Source organism: Alligator sinensis, unplaced genomic scaffold (assembly GCF_000455745.1).
Source record: "Alligator sinensis unplaced genomic scaffold, ASM45574v1 scaffold187_1, whole genome shotgun sequence".
Lineage (NCBI taxonomy): Eukaryota > Metazoa > Chordata > Crocodylia > Alligatoridae > Alligator > Alligator sinensis.
The window spans coordinates 4,624,223-4,647,341 of record NW_005841861.1 but is presented as its reverse complement, the minus strand read 5'-3'; the positions used below and the strand labels follow the sequence as shown (position 1 = coordinate 4,647,341).

The 23,119-nt window shown below is 47.3% G+C and overlaps 1 protein-coding gene across 5 annotated transcripts in view; it reads left to right on the top strand.

Annotated features, from left to right (window-relative positions):
• Positions 1–19,293: 19,293 nt before the first annotated feature.
• PAX3 (paired box 3) overlaps positions 19,294–23,119 on the top strand; it is a 112,056-nt gene continuing 108,230 nt past the window's right edge. Inside the window, exons 1-4 of one of the 5 annotated variants that reach the window (XM_025215739.1) lie at positions 19,294–19,522; positions 20,647–20,882; positions 22,352–22,478; positions 22,983–23,117. In XM_025215739.1, the coding sequence (XP_025071524.1) occupies positions 19,438–19,522; positions 20,647–20,882; positions 22,352–22,478; positions 22,983–23,117 (583 nt within the window). In that variant the 5' untranslated portion in view covers positions 19,294–19,437. Of the gene's footprint in view, positions 19,523–20,320; positions 20,415–20,477; positions 20,496–20,646; positions 20,883–22,348; positions 22,479–22,982; positions 23,118–23,119 lie in introns of those variants that run through there. The other 4 variants (XM_006016533.2, XM_025215750.1, XM_025215743.1 and 1 more) reach the window with 4 other exon arrangements.

Here is a 23,119-nt window from a genome sequence, read left to right as displayed (position 1 = left end):
AAGAGTGTGAGATGGGTGTGACACACTGGTTAGGTGATGATGAGAAAGATTTTACCTCCTCATTCTCCCTATCAGTTGGCTATTGGAGGGTAAGATTCATTTATCTGACAATTATGATAAACTGACGTTTTAGGTAATCTGGGAAAGTGGAAATGTGGAGAATGGAAGGGTCCTACAATGTTTCCCCATTTTTTCTTCCGAGTGTACCCTTGTTTCTGTGCTCACCCATGGAGAAGTGATGAACTCATTCCTTGAAGCAAACTGGCTTACTGTTGCCCTCACCTGGAAGATAATTGGAGAGATGCACTGTTGTTACAGGCAGACTAACAGAATTAACTGCATTTTGTACTCTTTTCCCTTTTTTAAATTAAATGAACACATATGAGAGCTGCATTAAACAACCTCTTGTCTTAAAGGGACTGAACCAAAGTATTCACACAATTTATTGAGTTCTTTGCTATTCCACCTTTATTTGAAGGCCACTTCCTTGAAAAAGCTGGCTTTATCCAAGTCCTCCAATGGTTGCTTAAAATAGGTTGTACTGTTCCTTCTTTAGAGATCGTCCTTGAATATGGAAAACTGGAAAGTATTCTGCAGACTTAATTTATTGAAGACGGTTTAATTAATAAATTGAGTTCTAAAACTCAGGTAAGAGATGAAGTGGCAGAGAATAATGAATCGTTGGCTATTGATTTGAACTTTTATACAATGAAAAGAATACATGTTAAAATATTTCATTTCAACTCAACAATACATGTGGAATTAGTAGCTTCAGTTGCCTATTAATGATTTGTCTTCAGTTAAGATGGTTACAGCTAGGAAGTGTTTCCCCTTCTTTAAATGTTTCACTTCTGTATTATGAGTTTCTGTAAAAAACTTTGTATTTGTCAGATTGGAACTTTAATAATACATTTCATATGTGGTGAGATACTCATAATAAGAAATGAAAAAAAAATGTAATGTACTAAGGAGCGCACTACTATATAACTACTATTATATGTTGCAGGATAAGTTGTTTGGTGCCTGAATTTCATTTTATTTAAAAATAAATAAATAAAAGAACCTAGTTAGGTGTTGCAATCTATTATATATGGAATGAGAGGGTGCTTCTTATTCCATGTTTCTACACAGTACTGTATTGGAATGAGGTTATTATTTTTGTGCTTTAACAATTTGAGATTTTGAAGATAGTCGTATAGTATTCCCTATGTATTTATGCAAGCTGTCTGCATGATATCCTGACAGGTATTCTATTAATAGACCTTTACTGACCACTTTATCACAAATGAAAAGGAATATATTAAGTGTTTAGGAGTGGGAAGACAGCAACTGAAGATGTAAGTGTGATGTGTTCTATGACTGCACAAGTGATGTGTAGTGTGCAGTGTCTTGATTATCACAAACCTGTAAAAAGTAGTATTTGTACAAAAATCCATTATAATGAAAGTAGTTGATGGAAACAGTACATGATCATTGTGTCAGTTGTGTTCACACAATCTACACCAGCCTTTTAAGACAATAATACAAATATTCTAGGAAGATAAATTACTGGTTTTGCCTCTGACATTAACTTCTTATGTGACACTGGCCATGTTTTAGATTCATAAAGTTAGGTTCTTAAATGAAAGTGTACCCCCTAAATTCAGGCCTAGTACCAACAGCTCCTATTGACTTCTGTAATAGTTGTGAATACTCTGCACAGAGGCAAATCACTATTTATGCTAAATGAGAATTGAAAATGTTGGCCTTAACCTTGCTGTCCTTCAGTTAATTCATCTGTGAAGTTGGATAACAATGCTTGTCTACCTCACAGGTGGCTTGTGAGACTTTTATTTATTACACTTTTTAAAGCAATTTGAGATCCTCAAATAGAGGGTGTTATATTAAAGGAAAGTATTATTATAAATAACAAGAAAAAGAAATATATGTAAATTAATGGACATAAACAGCAGTAATGTTTAGTTGGAAAAATAAGAATCAACGTTTAGAAATGTATACATGGATAAATCCTATCCACCAATTTACCAATTAATTGTGTATGCTTCTAGTGCAATTATATCATTATTATCAGTATGGCTATTTTTTTAAATTAAGCAACAGTAGCATGCCGTTATGGAGTACATACGGAGTCACTATGGCTTATGTACACATGCCTGACCAGATTTTAAACAGTACCTCAGGTACTACTCCTGCTATTGTAGCTGTAGTAACACACAGTTCAATGTGTGGTAACTGCCTTAGGGTTTACTAAGATTCTTGGGTGTGTTTTCAGTCTTCAGTGAGCTGTTTGCTACCCTAGCAGGGTGACTGTATTTCCTGAGTCTCAAAACAGGACACTCTGCTCCACCACTACCCACCCCCAACAATTCTCCAGCGTGTTCAGCTGTCTCCAAGCTTTGATCTCAGCTTAGTGTGCTGGGGAAGGGTGGTAAAGAGTGCCTGGGAATGGGAGATAGGGGTATGAACCTTGTTGGAGAGCACTGCTTTTTCCTATTGAAACCTCCCATTCAGAAATGGAGATTTCTGAAAACACAGCAAAAAGCATTCATCTGACCAAACTGATGAGACACCCATGACAGCTTCCAGCGAAATAGGATGTATGATCACCCCACACTTTGGCTGCACTGCTTGCAGTACCTAAGCTAGATATTGTAACCTAGCTTAGGCATGTCCACACAAGCTGTAGTGATTGTAGTGTAGACATACCTTTAAACACTTCCTGTTTTCTTCCAGTTGGAAACACATGTTTTATCTTATATTTTCCTCTCATTCCATTAAATTATCCATTTGCTTATTTCCCCTCTAATATCATTTTCTCTCTGCCTTAAACTGTATTTCCCTTTTTGTTTAAGGAGAGTTTTCAGAAAATGCGCACAATTAGCTGGTCATATTATGTATCAATTTCCAATTCTGATATTTGAATATACTTAAAAGCTCAATTTAAATGGTTATGAACACACATAAAATATACCAAATTCTCCTCTGCATCTATGCAAATTTAAGTAACTCCACTGAATTCAACTGTAGTAGTCTGGATTTGCAACACAGTACCTAAAAAGAAAATCAGTTATGTAAATCTCTAAATGGTGTACAATCCCAGCACTATGTTTGTATATCGGGTTCTTTGAATGTACTGACTGATTGTCCAAAATCAAGCCTTCGTGATATTTCAATAAAAAGTCAAGTAAAAGACTTACTAAAGAAAGTTCATGTGATTGAACACTGAGGTATATTTTGTACTGTAACCATTTCACGACCTTTTTGTATGTTTCAGTGTTTTTGAAAATTAAAGGGTACTGAGGAGTTGGAGTGGAACTATCCCAGGAACCAATATCTTCTTTTCCCGGGGCTTGCAAAAATAGCTTTGCTTTGGGAATCTTCCTGGGAGAAGGAGGGCTGGAAGTACAAGCTGGGTTGCATTATCTTTTCTGAGGCAAACCTTCACTGCAGAGATTCCCCTATTTAAAAACTGGGGTTTCAACCATGGCCATAGATCAAGTGGAAATACCAGGGTCTGTAGCAGAGGCAAAGAGTTTTCCTATGAGTGACCCTGACCTTCAACAAGTTCCCTGGACTACAGGGATTCTGAAATAGCTGCAGAGTGTCTGGTCCAACCTACAGGTCTATCTTCTGTGTAGGGATAATCTTTGCTTTCACCCTTACATGCAAGGAACTCTGTCATGGTATCTTTAGTTTTCATCTAGCTGAGCTCCCTTCCACCAACTGTACCATAAGAGACGGGGAACCAAGCTCTGGATTTCAAAAGATCAGGGATCATTTTTAGGTCAGTTATTTTGATAAGAAATCGGAATAGAACAATGGTTTATGCAGCAAAGTTATTCTGGAACAAAACCAGTATATGTGAGAATGGAGTATGGGCCCACTGATGTCGAGATTAATAATAATCTTTCTTTTTGGCCAGTGCTGTGAAATCTTTCCTCTTGAGATGGTAAAATGTAAAAAATGTTGATTTTGCTGTGTTTGTAACTAAGGTGGATACCACAATCCTTACAGAAAACTATGGAAGTCAATGGATGTTCCAAGGTATAACTTTGTGTATGCTGTTTCCTTAGGCACGTGGGATTGTGTTATGTAAGATTCTTTTGGCCTGGATAAACATTAATACCCTGTCACATCACAGCTTTGCCTCTTTATTTGTGCTTTTCAAACTAACTGCATTCTAGATTTCCTCTTTAATTGAACCATGGTGATTTTTATAGCAACTATCTTGAGTTCCTTCAATGCAGCACATACAACAACTAGAAACTTTTCATTCTCCATTGTCCCCTTTAAAAGGATCTCTTAAAATACAGTGGCTGCAAGGCAGAAATTACATTTGTAAAGGTGATCTTTACATCATTAACCTTGCATTAGAAAATAATTACAATTACTTAATTGCAAATATAACTATTCTAAAAGAAATTGGGCAGAAAGCCATGGAGAATATCACAAATGTGTGTCAAGAAAAGTGCCTCAATTATCTATTCTGTTTTATTTCTAAGCCTCTACTGTCTACTTTCTGAAGTAAATTTTCTTCCTTTATATCACACTAAATATGGCATTTACATTCATGGTCATGAAATATAAAAATGTCACAAAGCCAAAGATGTTAAAAAGCTATCAAGTATGGAGCCACTATGCCAAGGTACAGGCATAACAAGTTTAATATGTTACTGTTATAATTAAGTGAATTACCTGCATTTCCAAAAATGACTAAGGATTTAGGGCACATCCAGTTGTGGGTGCCTAGCTTGAGACACCTTAAAGTGGTTTGATTTTTAGAAGTTACACATTTTTAGAAAATCAAGTTCCTTTATAACATCTCATGTTTGGCCACCAAAATCATTAATTCCTGACTTCTGTGTTTCGGTTTAAAACTGGATATCGTGAAACTCTTACTTCTTGCTTTAATTTTATTTATTTATTTATTTATTTATTTATTTCAAGCTGTCCTTTGGGATTCAATCTTGCTTCTAAGGTTAGATTCTGAATGAAAAGCAGGATTGAAACTTAGTTTGTATTTTGTCATTTCTGTGAGAAAGGATCTGAAAGATAGTTACGTTCACATATACTACTACCTTAAGTAAACGCTTATAAATGAAGATGCTTCATGTAGTGTGTATTACTGGATGACACCTTGATCCGTCAGTATTACTTGTGTAATTACGGAAGTAAGTGAAACCATTCCCATAGGCAAGGTCTGCATATGTTGTGCAGAAAAAGCTTTAATTTGGAGTCTTGGATGTACAAGAACTACAAGATACTCTGCAATACTGCTGACAGTTACATACTGGAGTCCAACCCTACAAATGTTTAGTCATCACTGGAATTAATAGACATCCCAGAAGTAAGGACTGCTCTTGTGAAAATGAGTTTCCAGGACTAGGCTTTTGATTAGCAGCTTATTTTCTACATCAGTTTGTATTGATATAACCTATAGAATATATGATGCTGCAGTGAGTATGTTTGTGCAAAATATGACAGTCTATCAACAGTTTGATAGTACATTTTTATGTAATTGAGATGGCTTTGCACTTATTAAGAGTAGCCTTATATACTGTAATGACATCAATGTAAATGTAATCCAAATGGGCTGCAGAATTAATTTTAATGACATACAGTTCTTAATTTGCTGAGGGTTATGGGAAATAAAAACCTACAGGAAGATGTTATTTTATATTCAGCTCTCTCAAGCCTCTTGATTTAAAATAAAACTCCTTTGAAATCAGAGAGCGCTTTCTGTAGATATTTTGCCTGCCTTCTGCTGACCAAATAACAAATGTATTTTATCCCACTGAAAGTCGTTTACTTTGCTAAAATAATTTACACTGCAAGAAAGTTAACCCATGTTTTTATTAACTTCAAATCACTTTAAGCATGCCAGAGACAGGAGCAGGTTTCTGCTGATAGGCTGTTATGTAGATAATAAAATCACAGTCACAGGGACCTTATAATGATAGCTCCCATCCTTCAAATGAGTCAGGGAAGCTGGTTTGAACATAAATTGTCCTCTTCCTATAGGAGTATAGCCTAGAACTTTACCCAAGACATGATCTTGTTCATATAATATACTTAGTCCCTGTTGTAATTTGAATTGCTATTATGATTGGGGTCCCATATAGCTTCTCTATGTCATATTTGAGCCAGGTTTAGAAATGGACTACATTTAACAGAGCTGGTTACAATTACATGTATATGGCGCTCAGTGTGTATGACCTTTGCCCCTTGCTGCATAAGAGGTTTCCTTATGCATGTTCATTTATTTATTTTTTAAGAAAATGAACCAAAACTAGGCCTTATTTATTACTCAAATTTGAAATTGCCCATGCAGCCTTGAGTCTAAAATGGATCTGGGCTTATTTTTCAGATATAGTTCAGAAAATAGAATTCTTGTGAGATTTTGGATTTTTCTTTAACAGATTTCCATCCGGCAAGAGGAAAGAGGCTTCATGAGATCAGTTGCTCTCACAGAATTGTAATATTTTGGCAGACTGCTTGGGGTTCAGAAGATTTTGTTACTGTTGAATCCAAACTTAATCCCAAACCTACTGCTGATTAGGCATTAAACCTGAATCTGAGACAGCAACTGAATCTGTATCCAGATCTGAAAATGGTACATTGGGTTCACCCTTCCTGCTGTTTAAGGTATTACATAGCAAAAAAAGACTTTAAAATAGTCAATTCTACGTGTTCCATAATATTTCTATCCAGTAAACTTCATAGCTGCACAATAGCAGCCATGAATTTTGTTTTCTTTGTTGTTGCAAGGGTTGAAATTGAAATTTGGTTTTTTTTTCCATTTGAAGTGATATTCATCAAAACATAAATATGGAGGATTCCATAAAAGTTTAGTATATAATAGGTTTTTTATGACTAAATAAAGTGACAGTAAAAGTCAGTTGAGCCTTCTCTCTTCATTTTAAATAAAGCCCTTTTCATTATCGGGCAAAATTAGAATATGAAAAATTATTTTTTTCCTTTTATCAGGAACAGTTGGAAACTATTAAAAATATTGCGTGAGGTTACATGGAATAATTAAAAAAAACCCACATTTTTCTTCTGTTCATGAAGTGCATCTGGTTACATTTCCAGCACATTTAGCCTTGATGCCTCTCCTCTATTATTGTAATATTAAGTTTAAATAGGAATTGTGTTCCATTTCAGAGATAATTTAAATGATTTCTGCTTTACTTAAGAAGTCTTCAAGATAATACTTTTCTCATGTTCCAACAAGATTGCATGGGCTCATCTATTATCTTCTTTGGTGCTGTTTAGCAATCTATGAGGCAAAATTGTTACTCAATGTTTACTCGGGCAGTGAGAATTTTGCTTGTGTAAGGATTAAGAGTACAGTATTGGGGATTGCCTTGGCTCCTACAGTGAGAGGCAGAGCATTTACACATTTCCCTTTCAGGAGCCTCCAGCTCATGTTCTGCCCAATGAAAATAAGTTTGAAGAGGCTAACCCTAATAAACACGAAGTTAATCGGGATGAGCACGATGCTAAACTCTTTACTGAGTGTTTTCATTTCATCAAACCATTGCCAGGTTCAGTGTCAAGCTGGCTCAAGGAATAGGAAAGGTGCCAGGGTGGAAAGGCCCTTACAGAACTGTGCTGAGAATCTCAGGCTGCATCTGTTGGCATTACTCCTGAGCTAAACGAGCAGTATTAGGGCAAGTCAATACCTTCTGCTTAAACCCTCTTCCCCCTCTCCCCCCCAGCAAAGCACTTAAGTAGTGCTTAAGCTCCATGGAAGCCACCTGTTAAGGGTTTTACTTAGCGTTTTTCAGGATCAAGTCTTTCATTCTTTATGAAATGCAGAAGAACTGTCTGCTGCCGGCCTCTAGAAAGCATGACTTGCTTTCTGTTGTATGTCAACCCGGTGGCTATACGCTATGGCATGAGATGCCTTCAGTGCAGTCCGATGGGCTCAAAGCAGGGCCGCTCCGCCTGCACCACTGGCCCCGGGGAGGGGGCTGCTCCGCATTGTTGGTTCTCCCGCCCAGACCGGGGCGAGGGGGAGCGGAGGGGGCTGGTCCTCGGTGCCACCGCCCGCCTGCCGTAGGCACTGACCAAAATCACCTGGGACGAATTATGGCTGGATGTTGCCGGAGGACGCTCTCTGCTGGCCGACGGAGGAAGCCGTATTTCTCAGGGCATTCGGCTCGGCTCCCAGGGGGAAGTGTGCCGCTGACTTGGAAGCAAAAGCCACCTGGAGAAAGGCCGCGTCGCGTGGGGCTCTTCTCTCGGGCCGTGGGGATCCCGCCCGCAGCAGACCTGAGCCGGGGAAGCGACGGCCGGGGGCGGCGGCTGCGGTCACGGCCCGGAGCTGGAGGGCGGACACGCGCGAGCAGAGCGGTGCGCGCCTCCCCGGGGCAGCGGGGCTCTCCCTGCGCCTCTGCCCGCCGGAGGAAGAGGAGGGCATGGGGACCGCGCAGGCCCGGCAATCCTTTGGGGACGGGAGCGGGTTCCCCCCCCCCCCGCCGCCTTTCCTTAGGGTCATCGCCAGGTCTCGGTGTGCCACTGGGGCGATGGGCACGAGGACGCTGGCGGAGGGAGGAGCCGGTGCAGCCCGGGCCCGTCGGTGAAGAGCAGACAGCGGTGCTGAGCCGTCCTAGCCGAGGACACCTGTCTCCGGGCAGCTGTGACTCGGATCCTGACCCAGCCCCGGCCCCTTGTCATTGCTTTGTACCCGGGGGTCGCAGAGGGACCACCAGGGGCCAAGCTCGCTGGGGAAGAAGGCACTGAGCCGTGTCTCCTGCCTCAAGGGGTGGCCGAGCAGGTCCTTGCCCTTGGCTGCGGGCTGTGCGGAGAGGGGCCCTGGCAGTCCCGGCCTCGGCTCCCAGAGCCGCTTGCAGCCCGCGACTGACAAGATGGGGTGTGAAAGCCTGATCCTCATCCTCCTCCCGCCTTGAAGGAGCTCCCCAGACATGCACCGCTACAGTGGTACGCCCCTCGCGACAGCCCCAGCTGCTGCAGGGAGCATCGCCTCGCGCTTGCCCCAGGCTCAGGGACACCGCGGCCCTGCCCTGTGACCACCGGGGCCAGCAGCGGCGCGGGGAGGATCACGTCCTCCCCACCCTGGCCCGCGTGTGGTCTGGCCCCAAACGCCGTCCCTGGGCCTGAGGAGCCGGCTCCGCGCCCCACGTGGCAGAGCCTGCTCCCAGGGGTGCCAGGGACACAGTCCGGCGGGTCCTCTAGGAACGAGCCGATAAACCTCCCCCTGCACCGCTTCTCGTGCAACCACTTGGATGTGGGGAAGATCCCTTCAAATCTGTGCGCGCAGCAAGAAACAAAGGGGAGGAGGCAGGTCCCTTTGAGAAGCATCTCAGTGCCTGGGGCTGAGAAAGGGCCATGGGGAAAGCGGACAGTGCAGCAGGGCAGGGGGCATCAGGCCTCTTCTAGCGGGCCCTGTACTTGACCAGGAAGGAGGCTCTGACTGGAAGGTGCCCGGAGGCTGCGGGGCGCTTTCCTCTCACTTGTCCGTGCAGGTTTCCAGGCGGAGCACCAGTGGGTGGCATCCACAGGCTCCATGGATGCCTTTGAGGACCGGTGGGTGAGACCCAGGGGGCTCTACTTGGTGTGCCCCTCAGGCATTTTCACGTTTTGACCCGTTGACCCACACAACGCTTCTGTCCTGTTTTTTGCCTTTGTTGTCCCCAAAATTTTGTTGTATCTTTTACACATTGGCCCCACACAGTAGGGGCTATTAGTTAGCCAGGTGAGCCTTAGAGCCCAGATACTTGAAGGATACAAATAGACAGGCTTCTCCTAGACAACAGCATGATGCCCCTGCGCTCCCAAGAGCCCGCGACAGCTCCAGGCAGCCAAGGGCACCAGGGACACAGAAGAACGGGCAGGGGTGGATTTTCATTCTGCAAAAGATAAAATACAAAGATAAAATAAAAACGTGCCCCAAGATGATAAAATTAAAGAGAGAACAAGGACGCTAACAAGTGCTCAGAAAACTGAACATAGACTTCAGAGGTGCCAGGATCTCCTGCAGCAGGCCAGTGCCCCTCTCACTTATCCCCCCTTGGGGGTCTATATAGGGCCAGATGCTGATCCCAGTTAGGCCCGGGTGACCACAGAGACTCACGTACTGATTCATGTTCACATTAATGTGCTGATGTGAGAAGAAAATCAGCCCCGGCCTCTCTCTGGAAAGAAAGAAAGAAAGAAAGAAAGAAAGAAAGAAACCTGCTGGGAAACCATTGCAAGGGCGCAAAGTCCCTCTAGTGCAAAGCACTGGGACTCAGTACAGTCAGGATCTGGCCCCCCAGACCCCAGCTCCTCTGTCCTCCTCTGTGGCAGCTGTGTCCCGTCTCCCCCCCCCCGCTCCCCCTTCGTGGGCCATACTTGGCGCCCAGCACAGGGAGGGCTGCAGGAGGCTAGAGGAGGACATCAGATGGGGGAGCACTTCCCGTTCTGTCTTTTTTTACTCGATTTTAATCCTGTTCATCTTTAAAAGAATAAGTGGTGAAATCATAGCGCTGGAGGCGAAATCCCGATTAATGAATTCAATGTCTGTGTTGGAAAGGCCGCCTTCCCCTTCATACTGGTAATGTGCATGCCTGCCTCCACGGGCCCGGATCGCAGAGGGGAGGGAAGCTGCACCGGGGATCCTGGCACAGGCGGCTCCGCACGGGCGGCCAGAAACTTCCCAGTGCGCGTTACCTCCTGGGAGCCCTGGGGTGTGCAGCTAAGGATTGACCCCAAGTTTGGTGGGGCCGGATATGTTCCTCGTGGTTTCCTTGGTTGCTAGGAAACCCCTTTGCATCTGATCAATCCAACCTTCAGTTCATAAAACTCTAACGGTCCTTTTATGCTTCTTTGCCAATAACCCCCCATGGAAATCTATTGTGATACGGAAGGATCACAAACCATCCTTCGTAGTTTATTGCAATTAATTAACACAGATTAGACTGTTCAATTTAAAACGTGGCTGTTACAGTGTGTGTGTGTGTATTTAAATCTCTATTGATGGCATGCTGCAAAATACAGTCACAATGTTGATGTCGCAGCCCTGCACGGGACAGGGAATGAGGATCTATCTGGTAGCCTGATAGCGCGCTCTGTGTCTGTCTCACACGATTCACAGTTAAGCTCCACTCTCTTTATTTGCAAAGCTATTTCCTCACAGTGCCTTGCAGAAAACTAATGCAGACTTCATAAAAACACCTTTAACCCCTTTTCCCTGCTGGATGTGTTCTGGAGCGCAACCAGCGTGAAGGATGCCAGGGCAGGTTTTGACAATGCTTGTCCCAAGTTTGCCTTCCCTCCCACCAAACAGGGCTCTAGAGCACGTTATATTACAAGAATGCAACAGGTTGGTTTGTTTTTCTTTTAACCTCCTGGTTCTTTACTATTCCTGGGGAGAGATCACACACACACACACACACACACACACACACACACACACTTTGTGCAGCAATTTCATAGCCCCCCAGAACATGGATCCTATTTCAGACTAACCAGAACCATGGAGCAGAAAACGAGACTGAACCGAGAATAAGGAGTAGGGAACCGGGAATAAGCAGCCACCTTCAGGCTGGTGAGCACACAGCGCTGTACACGCCGGCTGTGCTGTGCCATCAGCATCCTGGCGAAGTCCCGGGAAACAAGACTGCCCCGCTCAGCTTCAGCCCCGCTCCACATCCCCACCGCTGCCAGGAAACAAGCCCGAGTCACTTGTGATGATGAGGGAGACAGCGGCCCTCGTCCCTTTCACGGGCAAGGGATAACATCTGCACTTGGTCCCAGACAGCCGCCCTGATGCACTGCGGGGCAGCGGGAATAGGAGACAAGAGCCTCACGCAAACACCCAAACCCGGCCGAGCTTTGCCTCCGCTTCCAGACGGGCTCGGTTTGAAAGCGGACCCAAGGCTCGCCCCTGGCTTCAGAGCGGGGGGACGAGGGAGCTGAGCCGGATTCACCGGATCGCACTTGCCAACCTCCCCGCACGGCGGGGCCTGGCGGGCGCCCACCTCCTTAGCCACCTGCTGCAGCCTTCCGAGAAAGGTGTTTTATGGCTCCCTGTTGGCAAATTAACGCGCTAGTTCACCAACCCTTTTTTTAAATTTCTAATTTGGTGAAACAAAATAGCTGGGGGGGCGGGGGGGGAAGGAGGGGGCAAGAAAACCGGGACAAAAGCCGGCGCTGAGACGTGTGGATGGGACATAAAAAGCAAGGGAATAAGGTTCAAAGGCTCCAGCGATGACTTTTCAACCTTTATTGGTGTGCCTATTAATGCAATATCCATCATGTAGATACACATCTTTATCCTTTAAACTGATATGCTGGGAATCAATTGGATATGCAGATTACATTTCATAAGTTTCCAAATGTTAATCTTCCTGGCCTTTTGCTGTTATTTTTTTTTCTCTCCAAATAGTATTATGTTTCCGAGGGGGGGGGGAAGCCCTTAAAACAATTAATCTTGAAGCTACTTGTCTCCAAGTGTGGACCTGGCAGGGAGGCTCCTAGGAGTGCGGGTTCCCCCAGCTCGGTCACGTCTGTGCCAGACAGCATGAAGCCTGGAGCGCCCAGATCCTGAGGATAACTCCGAGGTAATCTCTCGCGGGTTCATATTTTGCTGAGCTTTAGTGCAGCCTGGTGGGGCAGGTCCCCCCAAGTAAGCCTCAAACCCGATATCTCCAAGCAAACGTGTCAGCCTGTAATTCTTCCATAGGTATCTCCTCACTTGCAACTTTCTCCCAGCTCTTTGCCCTGTCTGGAGCAGATAAGGACAAGGCTGCCTCCCACCCACACGCCGCTGCATTAGGGGATTGCCCGCAATGTCTGTGCTCACCGCAGCAAAGCAACCGGGGCGGTGGAATGGGGCAGCTTGCTTGTTTGCTCTCAATGTGTGTGTGTGTCTATGTAGATAGATAGATAGATAGATGCGTGCGTGTGCATGGGTGCGTGTATTTATATGCACGCACATGCTTATCTGCATGCGTGCACGTATGTCTGTTTTTCTCTAGAGCTGGAAAATCGAGGCAAGGCTGTGCGTGCAAATCTCAGGTTTTCTTGCCTTGCACTGCTCCGTGTTCTCCCTGGGCTGGCTCTCTGGTGTCACCGTCTGAAGGCTATAAAAAGCAGCCACCCTGGTGTGTAGAGATTTGCTATGGAAATTGCCTAATTCTAGAACCAGGGGAAAGCTCCACACTTCCCAGCTCGTTTTATAGTTCGCTAATCATTACCTCCTGCATAGGATACCATTTATTTTCCCCTGAGGACCTTTCTTTTTTATTTCTCGCTAAGGACTGGATTCGGCCGTTTTTCCCCACGCTGAGTAAATCCCTTATTCTACAAAAGAGCTCTGCAGAGCTCAGGGGGACCATTTGCAAGGTTAGTGGGAGGAAGACTGCAAGAATAGGGCCTTAACCGGCCCATATTGCGACGCTCAGCTTCTTTAATTAACTGCACCACTTGTTGCACATCACTTGGAAGTTATTTTTTGAAGGAAAAATTGGATTGAGTTATTAAGAACTGGCCTGTTGCTGAAATTTGCTGGTAAATTACACGACTTTCTGAGCTGTCACTCAATATTACATATGTCATAGGATGTCATTGCCTGCCTGTCTATTATTCATAGGGAATGGGAAAATATCAGGCCCAATGTGGAAGGCGGAGGACATTTTGAACATTCTTTGTAAACTAATCCCAAATTGCTTGGATCGCTTTGAAGTTTCTCTCCAGTGACGTTTTATAGCTCTCAATAATGTGTAGTTAATTCTGTCCCGAAAGGGCCCGGCGTTTCTTTAATTGAGCTTGCTTCGGATTTGTGATAGCAAAGAACCACCAGATTTTATCGGTTAAAGAGTGCATTTCCTTTAATAATAAGCAAGCATTTAAAATCGGGACAACTGCTTCACCACATATTAGAGCGATCTTTAAGATCAAAGCTCTCCCTGCTCCGTTTAAACCGTGGCAGCTCTTCTGCGGGTCACAGCAAATCCCGAACGCCTGGTTCGGAATACCCTCGAGCAAGAAAAAGGGGCATGCTCCATTTGGGATCGGTGGCCCTAAAGTCTCCTGGCACTCATCTCTGAGCCGAGCACTAGGGCAGGGTATTTCTCCCCTGTCATTGCTAGACCCACAACAAAGAAGGGGAAAATATAGGAAAAAACAGTAACTCACGATTCTCTTCCCCTCTAAAAAGCCCACCACGGACAAAAACTGTTTAGGAACTTGGTAAGGTAGAAATCGGCAAGGAGCGAGGGATGGCCAGCTTCAGTCCTTCAAACAGAAAGCTGCCTTATCGTTTCTTTGGCAATTTAGACCTACAAAATATGCACACTCACGGATGAATTAATTTGAAAACTCTGTCTGGAAATGCTCTCTCTTTTGCAGTTTGATACATTGTTAAAATGCCAGCTGAGCATAAGAACAATGCAGAGTGAAAACGTACCTAGAATCCCGCCCAGTGCCTTTCTTTTCCTTCCTTTCTCTCTTTCTTCTAACGTTGCTCAACATTAAGGGTTGATGTTTAAGCTGAATATTATTACCATGGGTCTAGCTGTATGGTGAATTCACTCAGGAAAAAGGAAAGCCTGATGAGAAATTATAATAAGCAACCTTAACATGAGATATGCCGAACCCTGTAAACAGCAAAATTGATTTTTTTCGAATAGAGGAGAAAACAGAAATGCTATCATTCATAAATAATTGCCTCTGTTCCTAATAGCTCTAATTTTCACTGTCCATTTGATGTGCTGCAGGTTTAATATAGAGCACTTACTAATCCAATTAAAAGTGCACCTGGCCTGGAAGAGCTCTGTAATTAGCAGGAGCATTTTTAGCTATTTCCACTGGAAAACCGTGAAATCCTCTCTGCTGGCCTAAAAGACTCTAATACGGGAGAGCAGGCATTCATGCCTAATCATTTTGCCTGGAATTTGAACAGTTCCTGTGCGGGGGTCTGTTCCACCTCTGTGAAATTCATACCCAGCAACCCCAGCTTGCAGCACTTATTCGCTCAAAACTCCCAGGGCACGATCGGGCCCGCCCTGTGCTAGTGGTGGAGAAAAATGCTTTTCACTCTCCCTCTCTCGATCAATCCTGTCCCATTCACGCCCGTAGGGATGTGCGTGTTGTCTTGAATGGGAGTAGAATAGATCCTGGTGTCTGGAAACAGTGGGGAGGGGGACGACCCTGTTCTCCCCAACCTTATAGGAAAGTTTGTTTGGGAGTTTAGGAACAGCAGGATCTGGCCCTTAACCGGTACACAGTACTCCTTCCCCCTTCCTCCCCCCTCAGCCAGGGGAGGTCGATCAGAGGAGAAGGTGAAGGTCTAAGCAGAACAGCAGCAGTTCCGCGGTGTCGTTTTGGACACGTTATTATTTCTGAATGGCGTACGCCACCGGGGAGTCCGTGTGGCTGGAGAGAGGCGAGTACCTTGAGCTGCTTTTATTGCCTGCACTTCCCATGAATGGAGCACCTTGTTATCCCTCCTTCGTAACAGTCCGGTTTGCGGGGCAATTGCGACCCTCACCCCCGCCCACGCCCCCACCCCACGCCGCCAGACTATGAAAGGAGCTCCTGGTTGCAAGAAAGACAAGTATGTCCACCGATTTGCCATGCCTGATGTGGGAAGCTTGGGTCCGTGCTGTCCCTACATCTACGCCTCTCGTGGACAAAAAGCGGCGGAGTTCAGCTTTCTCCTCTCCCAGAAAATCAAGCTGTTTCTTGGCCAACACTGCTAGGACTGAGGCTGCAGAGCTCCGAGCTGCCGACGGGCTCCGGGCAGTGCTGCTCACCAGAGATCACTTCTTCAAGCTGAAGGCCCACAGGGCAATAGCTCTGCACTTAGAAAATCCTGCTCCAACCAACCTCTGCTTTATGTAACTGGTGAGACACTCGGGTTCATTCTCACGTGAAGGGGGCCTGCCACCGCAGAGGGAAGGGGCCGGGATGCAAAGGCCGGACCACCGAGGCTGTTGCAGCGACTGGTTCCCCGGGTAGAAAAGGCTCCGCAGTGCGGGGCGCAGGCAGGAAGACGAGCAGAAAGGTGTCTCTTGTGGTTCTTCTCCAGGCCCGCTTTCGGTTGCCAGGAAAGTTGGCAGCTCCACAGCAAGCAGGAAAAGGCAGATTGTGCTATAGACCCGGGGAGGTCGGTCTATTAATCGGTAAAGAGAACAGCGAGCAATCGGTTAGCGGTGTGTCTGCTCAGGTGCCACCTTAGTCAGCCCTGTTTGCTTGCCCTACACTCGGCCCCGGAGGGGCCAGGAGCTCAGCTCGTGTATCCTCACAAAGGGTGTGTTTGGCTTGTATCAGGGTAATGGAAGTAACACTTCTGGGGTTGCTCCTAATAGCTTTAATGGCAACACTTCCCTTGGCTCCAATGGGGAAACAAGCGAGCTCTTGATCGTGGTTGATTTTTCTGAAGCATTGGCTTTCAACAAATGAGAACTGGTACAGGATGGCAGCGATTCTGTCCAGCCCCTTGAAGCAACTGCAAAAGTGTTGTCAGAAGCCCCCCGGAGTACACAGGCACAAAAGCACGCGCGCGCGCGCACACGGACACACAAAGTCAGAATAGGAGCAAATAAGAAATACATGATTTGGGTAAAAAGGAGGAGGAGGCCAGACTCGATGATCTCAGCCCGTGATGTCTATGAAATCTATGAAATCTTTGGAAAAAATGCAATTCACAGTAAAATGTAAGACTCGTCATTAAGATATAAGACCCACCCTCTGACTTCAGCTGCTTCAGCTGGTATCAGTAAATTACCACGGTCTTATACCTAAAACGGCGAGTAGCATATTAGATCGTATACATGTGTATATATGATCGCTGTATAATAGATGTATCTATACCACGCTGAAGTTACAGCTTCAGCTATCAGAATTCTTGATCCGTGCTCATCAGCCACATAGAAACTATTTCTGAGAGCACGTTCAGGTTTCATTTCCCTGGAGTTTACAATTGTTGGTGAGTTCAATTTAATATCTATGATATGCAATATTTTAATCTTTTGCAATTGGATAGTTTAGTCCATATGCAAGTACTTCTAGATGAAGATTTTTTCAAGCCTGTTTTGACTTTTAATAATAGCTAAAATAATGTATTTCCTTCAGATTCATTTTGCGGAATCTAAAATGAAATAACATGGTCTGAATTAAACTGTTACAAACGTTCTAGGGAATCTCATCATTCCAGAATTTTAAAATATTTATACTAGTGTGTGCCTTAAAAATCTGATCACATATGAGTGCTACAGTAAATGGAAGATATTGATAGTGAGGGAGAAAAAAACACCCAGAAGTTTCGCAAATCCATATACAGTCTTCTCTTCAGTGCTTCAAACAGCAATAAGACATTTAAATATGATCGGAGCAAAAATACCCAACTAGATTCCCTGCCGTGCAAACTTTCCACATTATTTTCTCTCTTTAAAAATCTGTCCTCCAATCGGTTCTGTCCCCAAGTGCCACATACGACTCCAGTGCCCACAGGGGACAAGTAATTTTTACAGGATGCATTTGAAAAGCGATCTAAATTATTTTATTTTCTCACTGGTGCGCAGGGACTGGGAAAGCAAAATCAATGGCAAAAATCTAGGAGGCAGAATAACCAGGCTGATGGCACCCGTGTTGGCACCAGTTTAAGTTACTATCTAGTTTTAAATTATTAGAGCATCACCCAGCCGTCTTTCAGCAAACCTTCCCCACCAAGTTCCAGCTTTTGGCTGAGCAAAACTCTTCTGCACGGCTGTTCAGTTTTCCCTGAGTAAACTTTGAGCCATGTGGCTCCTTGTTTATTTTCCCGTGCAGGCTGATTGGCCTTATTATTTTATAATTTTAAAAAAACAAAACCCTAACATTAATTCCCCAGGAGGATAGAGTCAGCGATCGAAAAAAATCCCCAGATTGTAAAGAGAACGGGAGGACTTTAAGCCTAGAACTCATTGTTTCCTTTATTTCAAAGGGGGGGAAACCTGAACGATTCTCATCCTTTTGATTGATTAAGGTCTTGAATAACTTGAGGCTCGAGAGTGACAGTTACTGAATAGACTATTGCAAATAAAGAGCACTGTGGAAAGCTGGGCTGGCACTTCAGAGAGTAAAGGAGGCGAGTTTGCTGGCACTTACCAAGTTATAAATAAAAGGACATGCACAATAGTACCTTCTTTAAGGACAGACAGCCTTTACAACACTCCTGGCGTCATATCCTGCTGTGGTCACTTCAGCTCCTAGTCAGACTTTACTTCTTTTATTTTTCCAGCAGTTCAGTTTGACTACTACAATAAATTCCTGGGAACAAATGCTTGTTAGCAAGACTTACTTTAACATACACACAAATATATATAATACAGGGTTACATCTTGCCGTCCATTTTCAAAGCAGAAATCCCTACTGAGATCTATGGAGATTCTCGCTAAAAGAAAAAAGAAAAAAGTGATGGTACCAGTTGGTCTGTAGATTTTATTCTCTGTTACTATAGATTTCAGTGGACGAAATGTAAAGAATGGAAAAATAAAAAAATATTCAATTCAAACTGCCCCTCCCCCCCCGAAGAAAACGAGACAAAGACCGTTATCAATAGAAACAGAACTTCCCCTTGAATTTCTCGCAGGCTGTTTGACCAGGACAACATACAGCTGCACATGACCCCCCCCCCCGGAAGAAAAACTGCACAAGGCCCCCCCCCCCGGAAAGAAAAGGTGACCAGAGAGACTGACTTCAAGACATGCAAGTGTCTGGCTGCTTCCTTATTGTAATCTCCTTCAAGTGGCATGGTGCCAAGACAGTTGTAAAAGGAATGAGCAGTTTATCCACTGAAGGCTGCTTTCTCCCCTGCTTCTGCATTTTCTCCTGTCCAGCCATTCTATGAAAGGACACTTTATCAAGGGAAGAGGCGATGCCTGGGTCACACTCCTAGATTGAGGCCTCGATTGTAATGATGAGAAGAGAAAGTTGCAGATTTCACCCAATCAGCTCCTGTCTTCTCCAGCCGGGACAGTCTCTCCGCTGGCCAATCGCAGCTCAGAGATCCTGATGAAGCTTTGGGTGAAAGAACTAATAAATACTCCAGAGCAGAGTTCCTTTCACTCGGTATCAACAACAGGAAGAAATCATTCCTGCCACCCCACCCACCCTCCCCGCTCCGGAGCGAAGCGCGCTCATCCGCACGCAGTGGCCGGCAGCCCGAGCGCTTCTCACGCAGCGACCGGCGTGCGAGTTCCCCTCCTTGCACTAAACTTTGCTTCTCTTTCTTTCTCCATTTTCTCTCTCTCTTTCCCCCCCTTGCTTTGGGATATCACGTTTTATTGGCAAAAGGAAAGCACGTAGCTCCCCGCTTCCCTTTCCTTCCCCCCACTCCCCTCCCCTCAGGACTTTTCCTATTCGGTGGGAATCTTATTGCCAGAGCCGATCTCGCGTCTGCCAGCCTTCACCTGGATATAATATTCAAGCAAAGCTGTTTCCAACATGACAACTCTGGCTGGAGCTGTCCCAAGAATGATGCGGCCGGCTCCCGGGCAGAACTACCCTCGCAGTGGATTCCCACTAGAAGGTAAGGCGGCTCCGGAGGTGCAGGAGGAACGTGTGTGTATGTGTGTGTGTGTGTGTGTGTGTAAGTGCGAATCTAGGGTGACAGGATCTCTGTGCTGCCGAGAAGGTCCTTTCCGTCCAGGCTCTGTAGATTTTGCTTCGATTAAAAACAAACGCTAGAACCACCCAAGATCAGGGCAAGGGGGAGAAAGTCCCGTCCCCCCCATGATATGCAATAAAGAAGCCCCCGGTGAACAAAGGGGCACCCTTCCACCCTCCCCACTTTCTCCCCACACGTGACACGCATTGTTTTTATTAACATCCTTCCCATGAGCCAAGCCTTGACTCTGCTGCAGAAAAAAACGCCGCAAAATTCAATCTGCGAAGCCAAGTGCGGGCAAGAGCCTGTTGCTTGTCCGGGGATTTGTCCTCATAACCTTGGGGCCTCAGTCCCCAGACAACCCCCCACCCGTCCCCACCGGAGAGCAGGGCAAGTCGGCTTGGCTAAGGACCTGCACCCACGCCAGGCCTGCACCCTCCTCGCACCCTCCGCAGAGCTGGAGGGAGAAGGCCTTGGAGAAGTATGGAAACAGGCCTTAAAAAAGCCGTGTTCTTCCTCCCGGGTGGAGAGATCAGACTCGTACCCCTTCCCCCAGGAAGGCAAAGACCAAGATTTCCCGGGCACTTTGCTGGGAAAGAGCAAAGAGGAGCGAGAAGCGAAGAGAGGCAGGCGGAAGGACGGGCTGGAAGTTTGCAAAGGCATCACACGCCGCCCAGTGCACTGGGGCAGTCCCAACCCCGAGGCTGCTGGGTGGCAGGGGCCGGCGCCTCTGCAGAGCCCGGTCTGACTACCACCCCCGGCGGTGCCAGCCCCTCGGGGACCCTGCCGCGGGCACTACTGGCAAGTGCAACAGGTGAAAACTGCAGGGCGCTTCCCCTGCTCTCACACGTGCCGCGGCGTGGGGAATAAGCGGCGGCAGCGGCCCCCTCCCAAAGTTGGTTTCGGAGTGAGGCGGTCTGGGCTCACCCGGAGCCGCACTGTCGCGGCGCGTGTGTCCGTGTCGGAGCGCGCGTGGAGGGGGGTGGACGGAGCTCGGCTTGGCCCCACTCCCAGCACCTAACTCCCTCTCCCCCTTCCTCTTCCAGTGTCCACTCCGCTAGGCCAGGGCAGAGTCAACCAGCTCGGGGGAGTTTTTATCAATGGCAGGCCTCTCCCCAACCACATCCGACACAAGATAGTGGAGATGGCCCATCATGGGATAAGGCCCTGTGTCATCTCTCGCCAGCTGCGTGTATCCCACGGCTGCGTGTCCAAAATCCTCTGCAGGTACCAGGAGACGGGCTCCATCCGGCCGGGGGCCATCGGGGGCAGCAAGCCCAAGGTGAGGAGATGAGCAGCCCAGCACCTGAGGGGGGCAGGGTGCAAGGGGCCGCTCCACTGACCGACCTCGCTGGGAGGCGAGGGCGCAGCCCCTGGCAGGATGGGGCCGTGGGAGGCAGGAGCTGGAGTCGGGGTAGATGTGGCTTCGGATCTGCCAAGTCCGACTCGTGTTGGCAGGCTTTGTACCAGGGCCGCATGAGCTCGGGGTGCTGGAGAGGGCTGCCCGGGTAAGGGCACGGGCAGACACTGCTGGGGAAGCGCAGGCCCTGGGCATCCAGCAAGCTTCTCCCTGGACAGGGTGAGAATTGCTCTCACCACGGCCCGGGAACTCTCCCGGCGCCTGAAACACGCCGGCTTTGATTTCATTTATTTTTTAAATCACTTATGGAGCAAAACGCTTCTGGCCTGAGCCAACCACCTACATGGAGCCTCCCCGCCTGGGCCGCGTCTGCGGCGCTCCAGGGCCTGGCACTTCCCAGGAAGGAGCCGATCAAGGGCTCAACTGAAGTCAAAGGGCCTGTCCATAGGGTCAGGGTGAGACTGGAAAGGATCAGGTCCTTTATTCCGAAGTGTTGCTTGGGTAGATCTCTAGTAACAGCCTGCCCACCTCTATTTCTCTCTGTTTCTCTGGGTCTATCTAACTTGTCTTCTGAAAAGCTTCTCGCATTTATACACACATACCAAGGAAGAGGTCGACCCACGGTTCACAGATCAGTGCAGATCCCTGCAGAAAGCCCAGCCCGGTTGCATGACTCCGGATCGCGTCCCTTTCCCCTAAGCAACTCAGAATTTCTTTTGCATTTCTTAGGGACTTTTCCCATCTGCTGCTTCTTGGAGTTCGTAAAGTTTCTGCGCGAAGTGTTAGCAGAGCCCCTGTAGTTTGACGGGCACGTCGTGTGTTGAATTGTTCCCAGCACGCACTGTTTGATTCAGCTTGAGTCGGGCAGCTAGGAAAGATCTCGGGGCGTGCGTTTGTCCGGCTCTGTTGCCGCTCTGCAGGCAGATCCGCACAGTCCTGCTCTGTGCCTGTCGCTGCTGATTTCCATGGCCTTAGCTCCGGGGGGCTCCGGCTCTGCCCCTCGCGACTGCTGCCTTCGCAGCGCTGCTGGGTCATCTCTTGGCTGGTGCCCTGCCCGCAGCCTGTGATTCCTCCAGGACGTTTTCAGGACTCGGGGCTCGATTCTCGCATCGCATCCGCTTCCTTGGCCTCCCCGATTGCTCCCTGGGTACCGGGCCCCCTGTGGTCCTGCCCTCTTGTCCTTTGATCTCGGCGGCCCCGAGTCCGTTTTAAAAGCAGACAACCTAGATCATTCCGGGGGGTGGGTCTCTGCGGCTCCCGCAGCATCTGGGGAAATCCGGAGCGACTCCGTTCAGGTGCGAGGAGTTACTCCGGATTTCGGCGGCGGGACCCAGGCCTGTCCGACTCCCCTGCAAACTCGGTGCCCGCCTGCTTTGTCTCTATTAAAGCAGGTGACGACGCCGGACGTAGAGAAGAAAATCGAGGAGTACAAGCGGGAGAACGCGGGCATGTTCAGCTGGGAGATCCGGGACAAGCTGCTCAAGGATGGGGTCTGCGATCGCAACACGGTTCCCTCAGGTACCGGGCTCCAGCCCCACTGCCTCGTGCGGGGCTATTGATCGAAGCGACGCGGGGGGGCACCCCCTTTCCCTGAGCTCGCCGCCCCGCTTCCCTCCCTCTGCTGGGGTGAGACCCGGGGTTAGCAAATACTGCGGGATCAGCCTGGGATCCGCTGGGAAGGGAAGGAGTTTAACCTGAGCTCCTAAGCAGGGACAGCAGGGGCCCTGCTCCTCTGCCAGGAGCTGCGGCAGGACCGAGGACCCCTGTGCTGTGCTGGGCCGGTTTGTTTTTAATTAACTTTAGCGGTAAAAACAAAAAGCAGCTGCATCTCTGCCCCCCTCCCCTTTGGGCGCCGGGGATGAGGACGTGGGCACCGCACTGCGCGGGGGTGCTGCTCCTCCTCGGCCCGGGCCCCGGCGCTCCCCGGGCTGGCGGCGGGGCGGGAAGGAGCCCCGTGCGGGGAGGCGGGGGGATCCCAGCTGCCTCCCCAGCCCTGACAGCTCTGCGGTTCCCTCATTGAAGTGAGCTCCATCAGCCGCATTTTGCGAAGCAAGTTTGGGAAAGGAGAGGAGGAGGAGGCGGAACTGGAGAGGAAGGAGGTGGAGGAGAGCGAGAAGAAGGCCAAGCACAGCATCGACGGCATCCTGAGCGAGCGAGGT